This window comes from Dromiciops gliroides, chromosome 5 (assembly GCF_019393635.1).
Source record: "Dromiciops gliroides isolate mDroGli1 chromosome 5, mDroGli1.pri, whole genome shotgun sequence".
Lineage (NCBI taxonomy): Eukaryota > Metazoa > Chordata > Mammalia > Microbiotheria > Microbiotheriidae > Dromiciops > Dromiciops gliroides.
Genome location: NC_057865.1, coordinates 233,111,359 through 233,128,456, shown reverse-complemented (window position 1 = coordinate 233,128,456; position 17,098 = coordinate 233,111,359). Strand labels below are relative to the sequence as shown.

The window sequence follows — 17,098 nt, the reverse complement described above, 5'->3', positions numbered from 1 at the left end:
GGTTGTTCTTGACATGCAAAATCCGGATTTTTTTCCAAACTATTTGATATGATAAGGTAACTTGTTTCCTGACCTCCTTGGATCTTCCCTTTAGAACTGTGTGGAGGGGGCAGCTAGGTGGCGCAGTGGATAGAGCACTGGCCCTGGAGTCAGAAGGACCTGAGTTCAAATCCAACCTCAGACACTTAACCACTTACTAGCTGTGTGACCCTGGGCAAATCACTTAACCCCAATTGCCTCACTAAAAAAAAAAAAATTAAAAAAAAAAAAAAGAACTGTGTGGAGGGGCAGCTAGGTGGTGCAACGGATATAACACCAGCCCTGGATTCAGGAGGACCTGAGTTCAAATCCAACCTCAGACACTTAACCACTTACTAGCTGTGTGACCCTGGGCAAGTCACTTAACCCCAATTGCCCCCCCCCACACACACACACAAAGAACTGTGTGGAAGTCTAACATTAGCTGATTTTCAGGAAGACTATAGATTATGACTTCTTGGTGAATGTGGTGTGTGTACTCATGGAGCCTTCCATTGTCATACCTTGGCAGATCACTTTCTTTTGGGTTTCTGTCTTTTTTTTTAGTGAGGCAATTGGGGTTAAGTGACTTGCCCAGGGTCACACAGCTAGTAAGTGTTAAGTGTCTGAGGCTGGATTTGAACTCAGGTCCTCCTGACTCCGGGGCTGGTGCTCTATCCACTGCGCCACCTAGCTGCCCCCTTTCTTTTTTTTTTTTTTAAATCTTTCCTTCTTCCTCCCCCCACCTCTTTTTTTAAAGACTGGGTCTTTCCATATCACCCAGGCTTGAATAAAGGGGCCCAACCAATCCAATTACTTAGTGGGTGTTTTGACCTTCTCCATTTCCATTATGGTCTGGTTTGCTACTCCTTAGGCAACCTGGTACCTCTCTCCTTCATTTCCCCTTCCTACCTGGAGCTCACCATATAGATGCCAAATTTAGGGCTGTCACCCAGCTTAGCCCATGGTTGCTCAGAACTCTTCAGCTCAGGAGATTGTCTGGTCTCTAATAGCTGGTATTATAAGTGTGTGCTACCATACCTGGTGGAAGGGAGGGAGGGAGGGAGGAACAGAGGAAGGGGAGAGAGAGGGGAAGGAAAGAAAGAAAGAGAAAGAAAAGAAAGGAAAGAAAAGAGAAGGGAGGAAAGAATGCCTATTATTTCTCTTCTTTCCACCCTGATCAATTAGCAACATATTTTGAGGGCACCCACCAAGTTAGACCAAAGGAGATTTTTTTTTTTTTTCCTTTTCACAGAACCAGGGCTTTGCAGAGGCAAGAAACAACTCTGGGGAAATAAGTGGTCCTGGCCCACAGCCTTCACTTATCCTGGGCTCACCCCCGTTGGATATTGTAGTGTTTAGCGTCCTTATTGAAGTACATGACTGAAACCTCACCCATCTCTGCTTCAGGGTGACAGCTGGGACCCGATCCCTAGTCTGGGGCGCTTGGATAGCTCTGAGGTGGGAGAGTAATAATGGCTTTTGTCTGTTGCGTTGAGACATATTTATAAACTCTGATTTGATGACATTAAGATGTGCCAGTACCATCAAGCTGCAGAGAGTGCTTCTACCCCAGCAGTCATCCAAGCCTGCAGCTGTTTTTCATCAAGACTAGAGTACAGAACAGATGAAAGTTGGTTTCACATGCACATTTAATACACATAAGTGTAATGTCATCTGAAGTGATTTCTTGCAGTGTCCTTAGAACTACAATTTTAGATTCTGTCTCTGTAAAAAAACCAACTTTGTTGTCTTTCTGCTTTCCCCAGTACCAGGTCTCAGAAAGGGCTTCCTGCGAGCAGCCTCTTAGCTCTCTGGGATTCTCTGTGCTCAGTAGTGACTTAGGAAGAGCGTATCCCTTAAGCCGAACCCTGCTTTAAAGCTGCAGTGTAGTAGTGAGATGACCGGGCCTCCTTCCTACGTTCCACTTAACCTTGAGAGATAGTTGTGAAACTGAGTGAGGCTGGCTTCAATCAGGAGGCGTGATGACAGAGCTTTATCTTCTCTTTGCTCTTAAAAGAGCAGTTCACAGTGTGATGGAAGATTAGACTCTGCTTTTTGTGTCCCCCACCGCAATCTCTCTTTTCCCCCTTTTCTTCCCTTCCATAAAATGGTATAAGTCTAAAAATATTCAAATTTTTTAAAAAGGCAATGGCAGAAAAAACAACCAACAGATACAGTTTTCATATCTACCACGAGTCCTATTTCTCTGAGTAGGTAATAAAAAGGGAATTGAGGAATTTTTGAGAAGATCCCCCTTTCCCTGGGGCAGTCCTTGTTTTGATCTGTCCCTCCTCTGATAGTCTGACTTCTTTTCTGCCATTTCTGTGGTAGGGAATAGTTGTGTGACTTGACACAGAGTTTTCTATTTTCACTTTTCATACACGAAATACAAAATTGAGGATGTGCATATGTATGGAGGGGGAAAATATGGACATGAAGACAGGTGTTTCTTATTACCTTTGTGAACACATGTTCTTTCTCCAATTTAACAGAAGAAAGCAAGAGGTGTTGGAATATAGAAATGCCAGCACAATTGACAGCTCTGGCCATTGTTGTCATAGCTATCCTTATCCCAGGTTCCACGTGGTTCTTTTATTTTTTTTTAATGATGTGTAAATTCCCATGTTGACCTAGACTGTGACAGGCAGAAATTCAGAAAGTTCCTAAGAGTGTGTGCTTGAAATCCTACAGTTTTTAGATGCAAGTTAGAATGGCTTGGGAGTGATTCCATAATAGAAAACTCCTGTCCATGCTGCATCTTAGACTTCCTCACTTTTACATTTCTCCTTTCATTTTTCTTAAAGGCAGAAATATGAGAATTTTTTTTTAAGATATGGTCTTATATGCTCTCAGGGAGCAACCTCATCCAGACATTATTAGTCCACTGGTCGTATTGCCAGAATTACTGGTTATATTTCATTTGTGACCTTAGACTTTCTATGTTAGGGAATCGTCTTGAACTAAAAACTTTCTAATCCCTCCCCGGTCTTAATATGATGGATCCTTCTTTTCATAAGAGATCATACAGGATGGGGACCTCAATGTCTGCTACCTAATTTATTTTTGAAGTCCCTGGTTAAAAGACTGGTGGAAACATTCATTTTGTTAAATACCCATCTGAGGGGATGGATTTGAAACACGAGAAAGTTTCTCTTTTCACTTCAGTCTCTCAGAACCCTTGGGTTCTTTCAGGGCATAGCCCAACAAGGCCTTTCCTATCTGAAAGAAAATGTTCTACTCCCTGTTTTAGACACAGGCCTTCCAGAAGCAGTTTTATTCATTTAGATGAAGGTTTCTAGGCATATTCTCCTTAGAGAAAGGTCCAAAACTTGGTAGAAAACTCTAAGACATTTTGAAATTACTTCTTATAGTATTTTCCAACAATAGACAACATTCGGGGCAGCTAGGTGGCACAGTGGATAAAGCAGCAGGCCTGGATTCAGGAGGACCTAAGTTCAAATCTGGCCTCAGACATTTGACACTTACTAGCTGTGTGACCCTGGGCAAGTCACTTGGCCCTCATTGCCCCATAAAAAACAAAAACAAAAACCGAAATAAAATAAACAACATTCCACAATCAAGACTGAACAAAAGTTCAGTTTAGCTAACAGCCTTGGCATAATCATAACTAAAAAGTTCAGCATATCCTAGAGAGTCATTTTCCTAAAACTAGTCAGTCCTTCAAAGATTCCCTGTCAGGCAGGAGGGCTTCTTAACCCTTTTTGTGTTGTGGACCCCTTCTGGGAGTCACTGGCAAAGCCTATTGATCCCTCTTCAGAATAATGTTTTTAAATGCATAAAATTAAATATGTACATAAAATTATAAGGGAAACTAATCACAGTGAAATACAATCTATAGATAAGAAAACAGTCATCATGGTAATTTTGAAGTCTTGCTGAACCCAAACTAGATTTCAAGATATCTCTTGAAATAATAGCAACAACAAAAATGTGATTTGAAAATATCTGATTTCTTTTTTTTTTTTTTTTTTGGTGAGGCAGTTGCGGTTAAGTGACTTGCCCAGGGTCACACAGCTAGTAAGTGTTAAGTGTCTGAGGCTGGATTTGAACTCAGGTACTCCTGACTCCAGGGCCGGTGCTCTATCCACTGTGCCACCTAGCTGCCCAAAAATATCTGATTTCTATTGATGACGGGTCACAGGTACTGCTAATGGTACTATAGTTTGTTGCCTCATTAATAATCAAAGACAGAATGTTAAATCTCAGATGTTAGTGAAAATAAAGATCATTTTTCCCCATCTCAGTGTGGGGACCTTCTGAAATCTATCCAGAGACCCTAGTTTTAAGAATCTATATTCTAGGGGCCTGGAGTCAGGAGGACCTGAGTTCGGATCTGGCCTCAGACACTTAACACTTACTAGCTGTGTGATCCTAGGCAAGTCACTCAACCCCAATTGCCTCACCAAAAAAAAAAAAAAAAGAAATAACAAGAATCTATATTCTAGGGGGCAGCTAGGTGGTGCAGTGGATAAAGCACAGGCCCTGGATTCAGGGGGACCTGAGTTCAAATTCGGCCTCAGACACTTGACATTTACTAGCCATGTGACCCTGGGCAAGTCACTTAACCCTCATTACCCTGAAAAAAAAAATAATCCATATTCTAAGGGGTTTTTTCTTTCTATCTGATTAAAGGAGAACTCAAGAGGCAATTCCATTAATTATAGGAATCAGACTTCTTCCTTCTACATGAAGTGTGTCAGTCAAGGACCTCTCACCTTTGTGGGGATTGTTCAGTTGTGTCCAACTTTTCATGTCCCCATCATAGCGCACCAGGCCCTTCTATCTTTTTCCATCCCCTGAAGTTTGTTTGAGCTCATGGTCCTTGCTTGTGTGACCCTGTCTCTCCATTTCATGCTCTGCCATCCCCTTATCCTTTTGCCTTCAGCCTTGGCCAAGATCAGAGCCTTTTCCATGAGTCCTGTCTTACCATTATGTGGCCAAAGCAAACCCAAACCTTTGTGTCTGGTCATCTTTATTCCGTATTTAGGGAAAACAGAGTTCCCCATTTTCCCCAAAGAAAGTGGTTAAGCCTTTGGTAAGGGAGAAAAGCAGTTGTTTCAGAACCAATGGTTAACAAGAGGGATTTTAAAGTAAAATGTTATCTAATATCAATCCTAAAGATCTTGAGAGGAGGGGAAGAGGAGGTGGTGTACTTCCATACTTCTTACCCCCAGCTGCTAGTGCCTTCCCTTTCACAATTACCCTTTATCTCTTTTTTTATTCTTATTTTATATATTCGGTACCTCTGTGCACTTAGACACTTACTAGCTGTGTGACCCTGGGCAAGTCACTTAACCCCCATTGTCTTTTGGGGGGGGCGGGACAATGGGGGTTAAGTGACTTGCCCAGGGTCACACAGCTAGTAAGTGCTAAGTGTCTGAGGCCGGATTTGAACTCAGGTACTCCTGAATCCAGGGCCAGCGTTTTAACCACTGCGCCATCTAGCTGTCCCCAACCCCAATTAAACATCTGGGGACATCTCCAGTTGTCCTGATGTATATCTTGCAACTGGACCCAGATAGGTCTGAAGAAGAGAGTGAGGCTGGTGACCTCACACAGCCCTCCCTCACTTAAATCCAGTTTACTACAAGTCCTGACATCACCCTGATGTTGTGGTCCTCTTCGAGAATGAAGGGCAAACAACAACGATAGCACAGTGTTAGTGGCAACTAATAATAAACGCTTAATTCCGTTTTTAGAATCTTTTCAGTGTGCTCTATTGTGGAAACTCCCAACTACTTTAAAATATTTATATTTTGTTTATTGAGTTCTGTAGGGTATTTATGATCTATATCTCCCCTATTTCCAAAAATAATTTGAGATACCTTATAAAATCAATCAATAAAAATTTATACCAACCAAAACAAATATTAAAAAAGATCAGAAATGTAGATGTCGCTAGGCACCTGAGATTAAGTCGTTACTGGGCTTGAATTATGAATTTAGCTCTCAGTTATCAAGCAGAAGATGAAAAAGGGAAATATATCAGACTATGTAGTTCTTACCATCTGACAAAAGGAAGCCTATTAGTTAATGGAAAATTTTCCCATTTTCTTTATTAGTATAAATTTAACCACTAATAAACATAAGTATTTAATCACATAATAGCAAAACCCATAAACTTTCATTATTTTAATATATATTAACTTTAACAAAGTAGTAACAAAAGCAGCATGCCCCTTCTCAAATTTTTTCCTATTTTGTTTTTTCTTGGTTCTCTTGCTATTATTATTAGATTCTATGACTTTGAGCTGGAAAGAATCTTAGAAATCATCTAGTCTAATCCTCTTATTTTACAGATGAGGGAAACTGAGGCACAGAACAGTTAACAGATTTGTCCAACACTTGTTATCCTCTTATCACCTGTGTGTGTGTGTGTGTGTGTGTGTGTTTGTTGCCTACTCTACAAACTAGCTGTCTGTGATAGTGAAAAGTAGCCCATTGAATGAAAAATAGGTATCCAGGATTTTTGTTTGGACATGATTTTCAGAGAACCTGAAATCATCTCTTCTCAACCTGTTTTCCTTTTGATATTAGATACATCACATTTTTTCCCCTTTTTCTCCCTTTAGCCCTTTGATTTTATTCTACCATAGCTGGTTTTCACTTGGGGTCATTGATTTTTTTTTTTAATTGCTTCATTATGTTTTTCAGGGAGAGCTCTTGTTTGAGTGAGATTTTCTACCTTCTGTCCTAAGCTATTTATTCTTCCATTTTTTTCTTCCAGAGTACTAATTTGAATTGTTGGTGGTGGTGGTGGTGTTTTGTTGTTTTAGTTCTTCCAGCCACTCTTGGAGTCCTTGTGGTCAACCCATTCTTTTATCCAAGGTTCTACTTAAACTTGTAGGTTTATTCTCCTCTTTTGGATTAACCTTTAAGGCCTCTCTTAACCCACAGTATTCCCCTTTTTGTATTTGGTGATTTCTTCTGTTTGCTCATTGTCTACAGCAGTGGTTTCTGAATTGGTGCCTTGTACCAGGGTCAGGTTCTGTCTTCTTCTGGGATGGGCTAGGCAGATCCTGTACCTTCTGTCATTTAGATTTTTGTGTCACTCCTTGTATATTTCTGGATGCAGTGGCCAGTACCCTTTGACACAATCCCTGGCTTCTGCCTCTTCTGTCAGCCCAGGACAAGTATTGACCTCTTCCCATCACTGCCTCTTTTCCCTCGAACAATCCCCAACAGGGAATTGTCTCCGTTCCCTGTTATGAACACGAAGAGACCCCAGTAAGATGTCGAAGGTCATGTTTGTCTCAAGCCCTAGTCGCCCTGAATATGTACCCAGTTGTTGAACTGGTCTTTTCTCTTTCTATCGCTCTGTGAACTCATTAATTGTTTGGTACTGTGACTCCATCCCACTCTGCTGCTTTGATAAGCCAGGCTGAGATGCCTCTGGCTTCTGCCCTTAATTCCCAGAGCTCATGCTGGCTTCCTCCTCCCCCATCTAAATCCTTCTTTGAGTAGTCTCTCCAGTGCTTGTGGCTGTCTTCTTATGCAGTCCCACTCTGGATGGAGAAGCTACTGCTGTTTCTGTTTGGTGGTTTTGATCATTTTTCTTTCGCCCTTTTAGATGTATTTGTTAGAGTATATGCGGGAGAGCTGGTTCCCTCTACAAGCTTCCCTGTTGACATCTTAACCAGAAATAGTCGTTGTTGTTATTTAATAGTAACAACAATCATAAAAGACAAAACATTAGATACTAAATGAAGTTTTACTACTTGGCTCCTTCTATAGAAGACTATTTGTTCTTTCGTTGTCCAGACTTCTCTTATGCCTGTGTTAAGCATTAAATATGCCTAGGGGAGTTTACATATACCCCCTCTGGGAGCCATTTCATGTTTTCATATGGATAGTGGGACATGACAAATAGAAACTCCCCAGGTCTGCAGTACTGCTGTAGAATATGCCTCCAAAATTACCTAGATCTTAGAGGCATCATTCAATCACTTTCTTGCTAGCAGGGAATAGAGAAGAAGAAGAAGAAAATCACCAAATGGGCTCTTTCTTGCAATGTACTGATTAGAATTCTGCTTTAGGCAAGGGATAACTGGTGAAGCCCTAGCAACACCTGAATGCTAGGAAAGGACCCACCCGAAGAAGCCTCTGGACACCTTCCAAGAATCCGTTGTCCTTGTGATGCCCACTCTACCTGCGGGGGAAGCCACATTGGAAGCAAAACCCAGTCCTATTTGAACCCTTTTCTGGGGCTTGAGCCTATTCTGAAAGCTTTAGTTGGAACAATAAGAGGCAATGAGGCTGCCATCATGACAGAAAATTCTCTCGAGTGAGAATTGAGCTATTTTTAAGCAAACTAAACAGTTTGGAAGAATGTGGACTATATTATAGCTTATCCCTCGTAAGCTTCCTGAGCTAAAGTGGAGTGATAGCTCTCCCAAGGTTGTAGACTTCAACCTATTTTGCTCTGTCATAGGACGCAGCATTTTCTGTGGCGTTGCCAGATAGTCTCTTAAGAAGTATAGAAGTGGGGCAGCTAGGTGGCACAGTGGATAGAGCACCGGCCCTGGAGTCAGGAGGACCTGAGTTCAAATCCGGCCTCAGACACTTAACACTTACTAGCTGTGTGACCCTGGGCAAGTCACTTAACTCCAATTGCCTCACACACACAAAAACAAAAACAAAAAAACAGGTCTTATCAGATATTTACAAGCATCAAATTTCAGAAACTTGCTATCCCATAAGCTTCAATTCTACAAAGACGATGGAACTTTATAATACAGCAACTGATTGTTGGTTTCTAGAATCTAATGCTTGTAGATTTGTGATCCTCTGTCACCCAGAGGCCAATGAAAGAGCATACAATGGGCTCGAGCAGGCTCTAACACATTATAAGTGAGGAATTGTATGAAACGTCAGGAACATTATGAGAGAAATGCCGAATCAGAAGGAAAAGATGGACCCACCACATAATTAGAGAATGGAATAACTGATTGACCAGCAATATTCTCCACTGGGATCCATGCAATTATCCAGAGAACGTGAGGAAGAACCCTAGGAGGTTGAATGGATACTCTGTGGGAGATTTATGGAAGGACTATACAAGAGTCAAGTGGAGGGGCAGCTAGGTGGCGCAGTGGATAGAGCACCGGCCCTGGAGTCAGGAGGACCTGAGTTCAAATTCAGCCTCAGACACTTAACACTTACTAGCTGTGTGACCCTGGGCAAGTCACTTAACCCCAATTGCCTCACTTAAAAAAAAAAAAAGTCAAGTGGACAGGACGGAGAGTCATGGATGAGTTGCAGTCTACATCATTGAAGAGAGAACCTGCCTCAGTGAGATCACTGATCCGTTGAAATATTGGCCTGTTATTACATTATAAGCTATGTAAGAAGGGGAAGATTTTTTTAATTACCTTTGCATCTTCACCCATGTTCTAGTATGATTCCTTGAGCATAGAAAGCACTTAATAGATGGCTTGTTGAATGACAAATGAATCAGTGTTTAGGAGTAGCTGAATACAAATTGTTTGACTGTCCCCATGTGGGGATGCTGGCGTCCTTGCTGTCCCTTGCACACCTCCAGATTCCAAGCAGTTTTACCGACTGTTTCAGATTCCAGAGATCCTCTCCTATCTTATCTGTTTCCTGACTTCCATGGCTTCCTTTGAAATCTAGCTGATATCTCATCTTTTACAAGTAGCCTTTGCTTAGTGGATAGAGTACCAGACCTGGAGTCAGAAAGACTCCTCTTCCTCAGTTCAAATCTGGCCTTTGACACTTACTAGCTGGGTGACCCTGGGCAAATCATTTAACCCTGTTTGCCTCAGTTTCCTCATCTGTAAAATGAGCTGGAGAAAAGAAATGGCAAAACACTCCATTATCTCTGCCAAGAAAACTCCAGATGAGGTCATGAAGAGTCAGACGCAACTGGAAAAGAACTTAACAAAGTGTCTTCCCTCTGTTGATTATCTGCAATTTATCTTGTTTCTATCTTGCACGTAGTTGTTTTCATATGATTTCCCCCATTAGACTATGAACTCCTTAAGGACAAGGACTGTCTTTTACCTTTCTCTGCATCCCCAGGGATTATTAGCACATTTCCTAGGCTTAATCAGTGTTTGTTGATTGACTCATTTCATTTCTAGACTCCTCTTCATCAGACCCGTGACTTGGCTGTTTGCTCTTGCTTGTCCTTCCTTCTGGAAGGGGACTGTGACTTCGGGGTGATGTCATGATTTGCACTGAATTGGATTTAAGGGAGAGAGGGCTATGCAAGGTCACCAACCTCACTCTCTCCTCTAGAGCTATGTGGGTCCAGTGGCAAGATAGGAAGACTGGAGATGGCCCCAGATGTTTAAGGCAATTGGGGTTAAGCGACTTGCCCAGGGTCACACAGCTAGTAAGTGTCTGAGGTGCAATTTGAACTCAGATCCTCCTAACTGTAGGGCCAGTGCTCTATCCACTGTGCCACCTAGCTGCCCCTAACCCTTGGCTTTAGGTTCAATCTGGAACTTCCCCAGGATGATATCTTCTCCCATCAGCATCTCCAAAAACATTAGGATCCAAAGATTGTAAATATCCCTGGGAGACAACCCATTTTTTAATTCATTGGGAACTCATGTCTTTTAAGCCCCAAAATTAGGCTATTGATCATGGGCATTGGCTCCAAGCCTTAATCAACTTCACCATAGCATCAAGAGCCCTAATCCAAGAAGATCATGAAATCACTGCCAGATGAGAAATGACTCTTGAGGCTGCTGCCAATGTAAAGGACAGTGTCACCTTTCTCAAGCTCACACCCCAGGATACCTGGCCCCCCTCCAGACTCAGGAGTATGTAACCAGCCTACCTCCTTACCTTGCCACAGCTGACTCACAACACACCAGTGATGGGTAATGGCTTCCAAGCTAATGACTCCTATGTACATCATAGACCCTGTGGAGGTCACTCAGAAATCTGCCTTGTTTGAAGGTGCTCATTTTCCACTCAGTTAAAGACGTCATCCCCATTCTAGGACATTCATCTTTTGGCTCCTCTCAAGACCCTCGTGAAGCAGTAGCAGAAAAACCCCAAATAAACTCCACCCGGCCAATTAGTAAGCATTAGCCGCTTACATCTGAAGGGGGGGCAAAGATGCAGGTATTCATGGGGTATAAGGCCTCTGGGGTGCAAAAGCCAAGGCAGAAGCATTTCACCGCAATGGATTTTGAATGTGACAATGAGTCTGTTTGTCTCAAAGCAATTCCCTAAGTGGCTGTTTGTTCAAGACTTTGTAGTGTGAACAGAGATTTGGTGGGGGGAGGAAGAGACCATCTGCTTCAGTATGGCCCTGCACTTCCATGATCAAATTACCGCTGAGCAGGATGGAGAAGCTCCAATAGAAAGTTTCTGCCTGGTGTCTCCAGCCCCAGCCTGCATCACTAGGCCATTGTATTTATTGGGTAATAAATATGCAGACACATGGTAAGAGGTGGTGTTAATTCTGTGTAGACAGCTTGCCCAGAGCCCACAAAGCCAAGGAGAAAAAGGTCAGGGTTGCCTTTCCTGCATCTTTTTTTTTTTTTTTGGAGGATGAGGAGAAGGAGATTCTTATATGAGGGTCAAGGTTTACACCCCAAATGTGAGTATCTCGCAGCTCAGTGATGTGCCAAGCAGAGGCTGGAAACTGCCTCAGATTTTATAGATTGACAGGTGGAAGAGACTTGAGGTTTTCCAGTCCCTTATTTTAGAGATAAGCAAACAACTGAGCGTGGAAGACAGACAGTGAAGCTTCCTGACCACTTCCTGACCAAGAGCTGATGGACTCAGACTGCACAATGAGGTGTCCACTTTTGCATATGGACAATGTGGGAATTCGTTTGGCTCGACTGTGCATAATTCTTACGATGAGAGTTTTGGTTTTCTTCCCCTTCCCCCACTGGATGGAGGGAGGACGGGAGGAAGAAAAAACAAATCTTTGTTAATTGAAAAAAATCGGATTAAATTTTTAAAAAGGAAATATCTAAGCAATAAGATATGGCCAGTGTGGGAGCTTGTTTTGCTTGAATATGCATATTTTTTATAACGAGGGTTTTGATTTTCTTTTTTCCCTCCAATGGATGGAGGGATGGAAGGGAGAGAAAATAAACTTTTGCTAATTGAAAAAAAATCTGATTAAATTTTTAGAAAGAAAATATTTAAGCAATAAAACATGGCCAATGTGGGAATCTGTTTTGCTTGAATATGCATATTTGTTATAATGAGAGTTTTGGTTTTCTTTTTTTCCCCCTAATGGATGGTGGGATGGAAAGGAGAGAAAATAAATTTTTTGTTAATTGAAAAAAATTGGATTAAATTTTTAAAAAGGAAATAACTAAGCAATAAGACACAGACAATGTGGGAGTTTGTTTTGCTTGAATATATGTATTTGTTTTAATGGGGGTTTTAGTTTTCTTTTCTCCCCCAATGGATAGTGGGATGGGAGGGAGAGAAAATAAATTTTTGTTCATTGGAAAAAATGGATTAAATTTTTTAAAAAGAAGCTTTTCTTTTAAACATCAAAATAAGAATAGCCACTGGGACTGCGGAGTTCTTTGGAACATCCATCTCCAGGCCCTGCTAAAACAAATGTGTTCTTGTCTTCTTTAGCACTCATTGAAAAGTTCAATTGCCTTTTCTTAAATTGTATTAAATTTATGATTTCACAGAAAACTTTTCTAAGAGCATTCAGGTTCTAAAAACCTTTTTATTTTCTTGAGGGGAAAAAAAGCATTGAGTTTGTTGTTGTTTCTTTAAGCATCTGCCTGGATTTGTAAAAACATTCAGGGGCTGTTGTTTCGTGCCCTAAATGTAAGGGGTTTTTTTTCTTCTCCTTTTCTCTTTCCCTCTATTAGGCTTTCATGCAGCCTCACTTGCTGGGAAACGAGTTCACACATTTGGAGTTTCCAAGGAGAGTACAAAGAAAAGAACTTGGAAAGAAGATGCTCTACAGAGACTTCAATATGACAGGCTGGTAAGAACATGTCTCCTCCTTGGTGTGAGTAAAAGAAGCATCCTCGTATTTTAAAAATCCATCAATGCAGCAAGTTGGGCTAGGAAGAAGAGACCCTCTTTTGCCACCTCTGAGGTACCAGGATTGAAGGGCCGTGGGTGCTGTTGTCTCCATTGCCCCCATTTCGGGGTTTGACGCCTGCTGCCTAAGCCTCACGGAGAAAGCATTTTGAACGGGAAGCATCTTGTTGGATTTGGGGGTTGTCATTCTTAGCACCCCCTATGGGCAGTGCTTCTCCTAATTTGTACTTACTGGGGGCAACTAGGTGGCACAGTGGATAAAGCACTGGCCCTGGATTCAGGAAGACCTGAGTTCAAATCCAGCCTCAGACACTTGACACTCATTAGCTGTGTGACCCTGGGCAAGTCACTTAACCTTCATTGCCCTACCCAAAAAAAAACAAAACAAAAAGACCAAATCCAATTTGCACTTACTCTTATAAACAGTTTGTATCCCCAGAAGGGTGGGTAGCTGCTCCCACCCTGCAAGTGGATGCTTCTAAAAAAAAAACCCACAAAAACTCATGTGATCAAGAGTCTCTGATGCTGTGTGTTTCATTAGCAGTCAGGCCTTAACACAATTAGCTCAAAGCAAATATGTGCTAAGATAATAATGCTAATAACTAACATTTACATAGAACTTACTTTGTGCCAGGCACTGTGCTACAGTATTTCTTTTTTTTTTTTTCTTTTCTTTTTTTCTGAGGCAATGAGGGTTAAGTGACTTGCCCAGGGTCACATAGCTAGTAAGTGTCTGAGGTCAGATTTGAACTCAGGTCCTCCTGAATCCAGGGCCAGTGCTCTATCCACTGCGCCACCTAGCTGCCCCGCTACAAGTATTTCATTTGATCTTCACAACAACCCTGCATGGTAGGTGCTATTATTATTATTATTCCCATTTTGCAGATGAGGAAATTGAGGCAGACAGAGGTGAAATGCCTTATCCAGGGTCATGCAGCTGTTAAGTATCTGAGGTTGGATTTGAATTCAAGTCTTCCTGAATCCAGACTTGGTACCCTATCCACTGCACCACCAACCTGTCATAAAAGTAGCCATAAGAGGGGCAGCTAGGTGGTGCAGTGGATAGAGCACCAACCCTGGAGTCAGGAAGACCTGAGTTCAAATGTGGCCTCAGACATTTAACACTTACTAGCTGTGTGACCCTGGGCAAGTCACTTAACCCCAATTGCCTCACCAAAAAAAGGAAAAAGGGGGAAAAAAAAGTAGCTGTCTAAGATATTCCCTATTAGCAATCTGGGGCATATTCTCCCACAGATACTTCTGTGGGAAAAGTGCATGGTCCAAAGGTAGAGTACATTGGTAATGAGTTACACCTGTGTAGGGAACACCTATAGTAAAGGTTACGCACTCCCTAGACCCCAGACCTTACTTCTCCTTTGCATCCCGTCTGACCGGTCAGATGTTCACCGAGGCCATCCTATCATCTGCCTGTCACTGCTGCCTTTTCTCCCCACCCAGCCCAGTACCCTCCACCTAGGCCTGGACCTTCACAGTCTATGCCCATGTCTCTAAGGGAATTAATCCACTCATCTTTGGAGGTACTGCCTTAGGGCCTGTTATGGTTCAGTCATTTTCAGTCATGTCCAACTCTTCATGACCCCATTTGAGTTTTCTTGGCATTGATACCGGAGTAGTTGCCATTTCTTCTCCAGCTTATTTTGCAGATGAGGAAACTGAGATAAACAGTGTTAAATGACTTGCCCAAGGTCACACAGCTAGTAAGTGTCTGAGGCCGGATTTGAACTTAGGTCTTCCTGACTCCAGGCCCGGTGCTCTATCCACTGTGCCACCTACCTGCCCCACTACATATTAATTAGTAACCAAGCAAATGTAAACTATCTCAGAGTCACTATTTACAATCAGTACTCATATCTACTGCCTGGCCCTAGACACCAGACCATGCTGCTTCACCAGCCAGATACCCAGATCATCCTGCCATATGACTACCACCATCACATCTTTTCTACTTCAGACCTCATTCAGTCCTGGGTAGACAGAAGCAGTTGTGTTCCTTTTCTTGTATTCTTTAGCTCTTTGCCACCCCCACCCTGGAGCTCCAAGAAAGATTACTTAAAGTTTAGGTTTTGGCTTGTGTCTAGATCTATCCCAAAGCAGGGAGTAGAAAGTTACTCAGAAGACTCTAGATCAGATACGGGGCAGCTATTTCTTCCAGATTAAAAAAAAAAAATTACTAAACCTAAAAGACTCTCACAAGTACACATTGACAGAGACTTAAAACAGGATATATGATTTATAACTACTATTATAATTAGTAACTAGTAGTATGCTACTATCACTAAATAACTTTTAGCTATTGTTTTATTCTCCCAGGAGGTTGAGACTGAAACATGAGGCAATTTGCAAGACTATTGAATGCACATTTGTTATATTTCACCTCTGTTTTGCTCAATCTCCTTCAAAGTCCATGTCCTGCCAAGTGGGGCCAAGGCTTGGGCTCATTCTCTTATCCTTAGTCATCTTTTCCAAGGACTGTTGTATTGAATGTAGCAAAGGCACCTCCCACACTGCCCAAGGCCTTGGGATCTCTGGACCTCTGAAACTCACAAGTCAGCACCAACATTCAGCCTATCTCAATATCATTGCTCAGTCATCTAAGTTCAGACCAAAAAAAACCAATAAAACAGAATCAGCAGTGAGGAGCCCAAGGTCCATCCAAGGTCAGTCTTGACACAATACCACAGGAGCACATGTGGTTAGGGGTGGGCAAGGGCAAAGCCCCATCCCTCGATCCCTCCAGGGAAAGGCTTGAATAGTCATGATGTAATACAGATGGAAAGAGGAGAGAAATCAGGGGTGGATCATTCCTTTTTAAAGATCCACTGAGTCAGTGATTCTTCTTGCTCAATAAGGAGGTTCTCAGTAAAGAGAATTTTTTTTTCTTCAGAATTCATGCCAAGGAATGGGTAGGAAATACAGTTGGAAAGGTTTGGATAGGGCCCTCCACCGGAACGCCTTGAAGTTCAAGCCAGATTATGTTGGGGTTGTGGGCAGCAAGAAAGCAGTGGGGAATTATTGAACAAGAGGAAGGGTTTAACCTACACTGGTCTGCCAGCAGTTTGTAAGAGGGGCTAGGAATGAGAAAGTCAGGAGTGAGGACATCTGCTGGGAAGTTACATCTCCTATGTAAATAGGGAGTAATGAAGAGCTTGGCTCAAGGGGCTAGCACAGATTTTAAAAAGACAGGAAGGAAACCAGAACAACTAGCCTGAGGAATAAAGGAGAGACATGAGTAAGAGATGATGCTAGCATGACCTGTTGATAAAGGCTGGGAAGGTGAGAGAAGACCACCACTTGGGTGTGGAAGGTACAAAGGATGAGATCTCTACATTCTTGTTTCTTCTCTTCATTGACCTACACATATCTTACTGTTTATTGTGAGGGAAGCAAATACACCCACATGTACACAGTCTTCTCAGCATGTCTCCAGATTTTAGCAGTGTTGGTCCAGTGGATTTGGGCAGTGGTAGACCTTAAGATTCTGGGTCCTCAAGCAAAACTGGGCAGAGCAGCCTTCCTGTAGACCCCGGTCCCCAGAAAACAGGGCCTCCACACACCAGTAAGGTGGCTGTGGTGGGGGGCAGAGAAGAGAGAGAGAGATGACATTTACCAGAAAGAATTTTTTAGTAGCAATTTTTCCTAATATTGGCATCCTCCGATGGGTTTCACAAGTATCAACTCTAAATATACCTAGAAAAATGTAGTGCTTCTAATTAGCTACAGTATTAGGTCAGCTTTCTCTAGTATGTGGCACTGGAAAGGGAGAGCGTGGGAGAGAATTGGGGGCCTTAGCCTTGCCACACAACCAACTATGATTATGTGGCTTTTCAGGAGGGGTGGTGGGGCGGGGATCCTTTCTCTTGCTTTCCTAGAAACTCGGGAGTAGATTGGCCTGCCCAGCTTGTATAGCTTACAACAGGTTATTGTCTAGGGGACCCACAGAATGAAATTGGTCTCTTCCCTGACTTCCTTCCCCTCCCCCCACTTCAAATGAAGTTTCCACTGTGGTTTAACCTCAAAAGCCTACCCT

At 42.4% G+C, this 17,098-nt stretch overlaps 1 protein-coding gene across 1 annotated transcript in view; it reads left to right on the top strand.

Moving 5' to 3' along the window:
* The window catches only part of PPM1H (protein phosphatase, Mg2+/Mn2+ dependent 1H), a 326,647-nt gene that overhangs the window by 228,847 nt on the left and 80,702 nt on the right, over nucleotides 1-17,098 (top strand). The window contains 1 exon segment of the mRNA XM_043966035.1: nucleotides 12,873-12,991. Coding sequence (XP_043821970.1) covers nucleotides 12,873-12,991 — 119 coding nt within the window.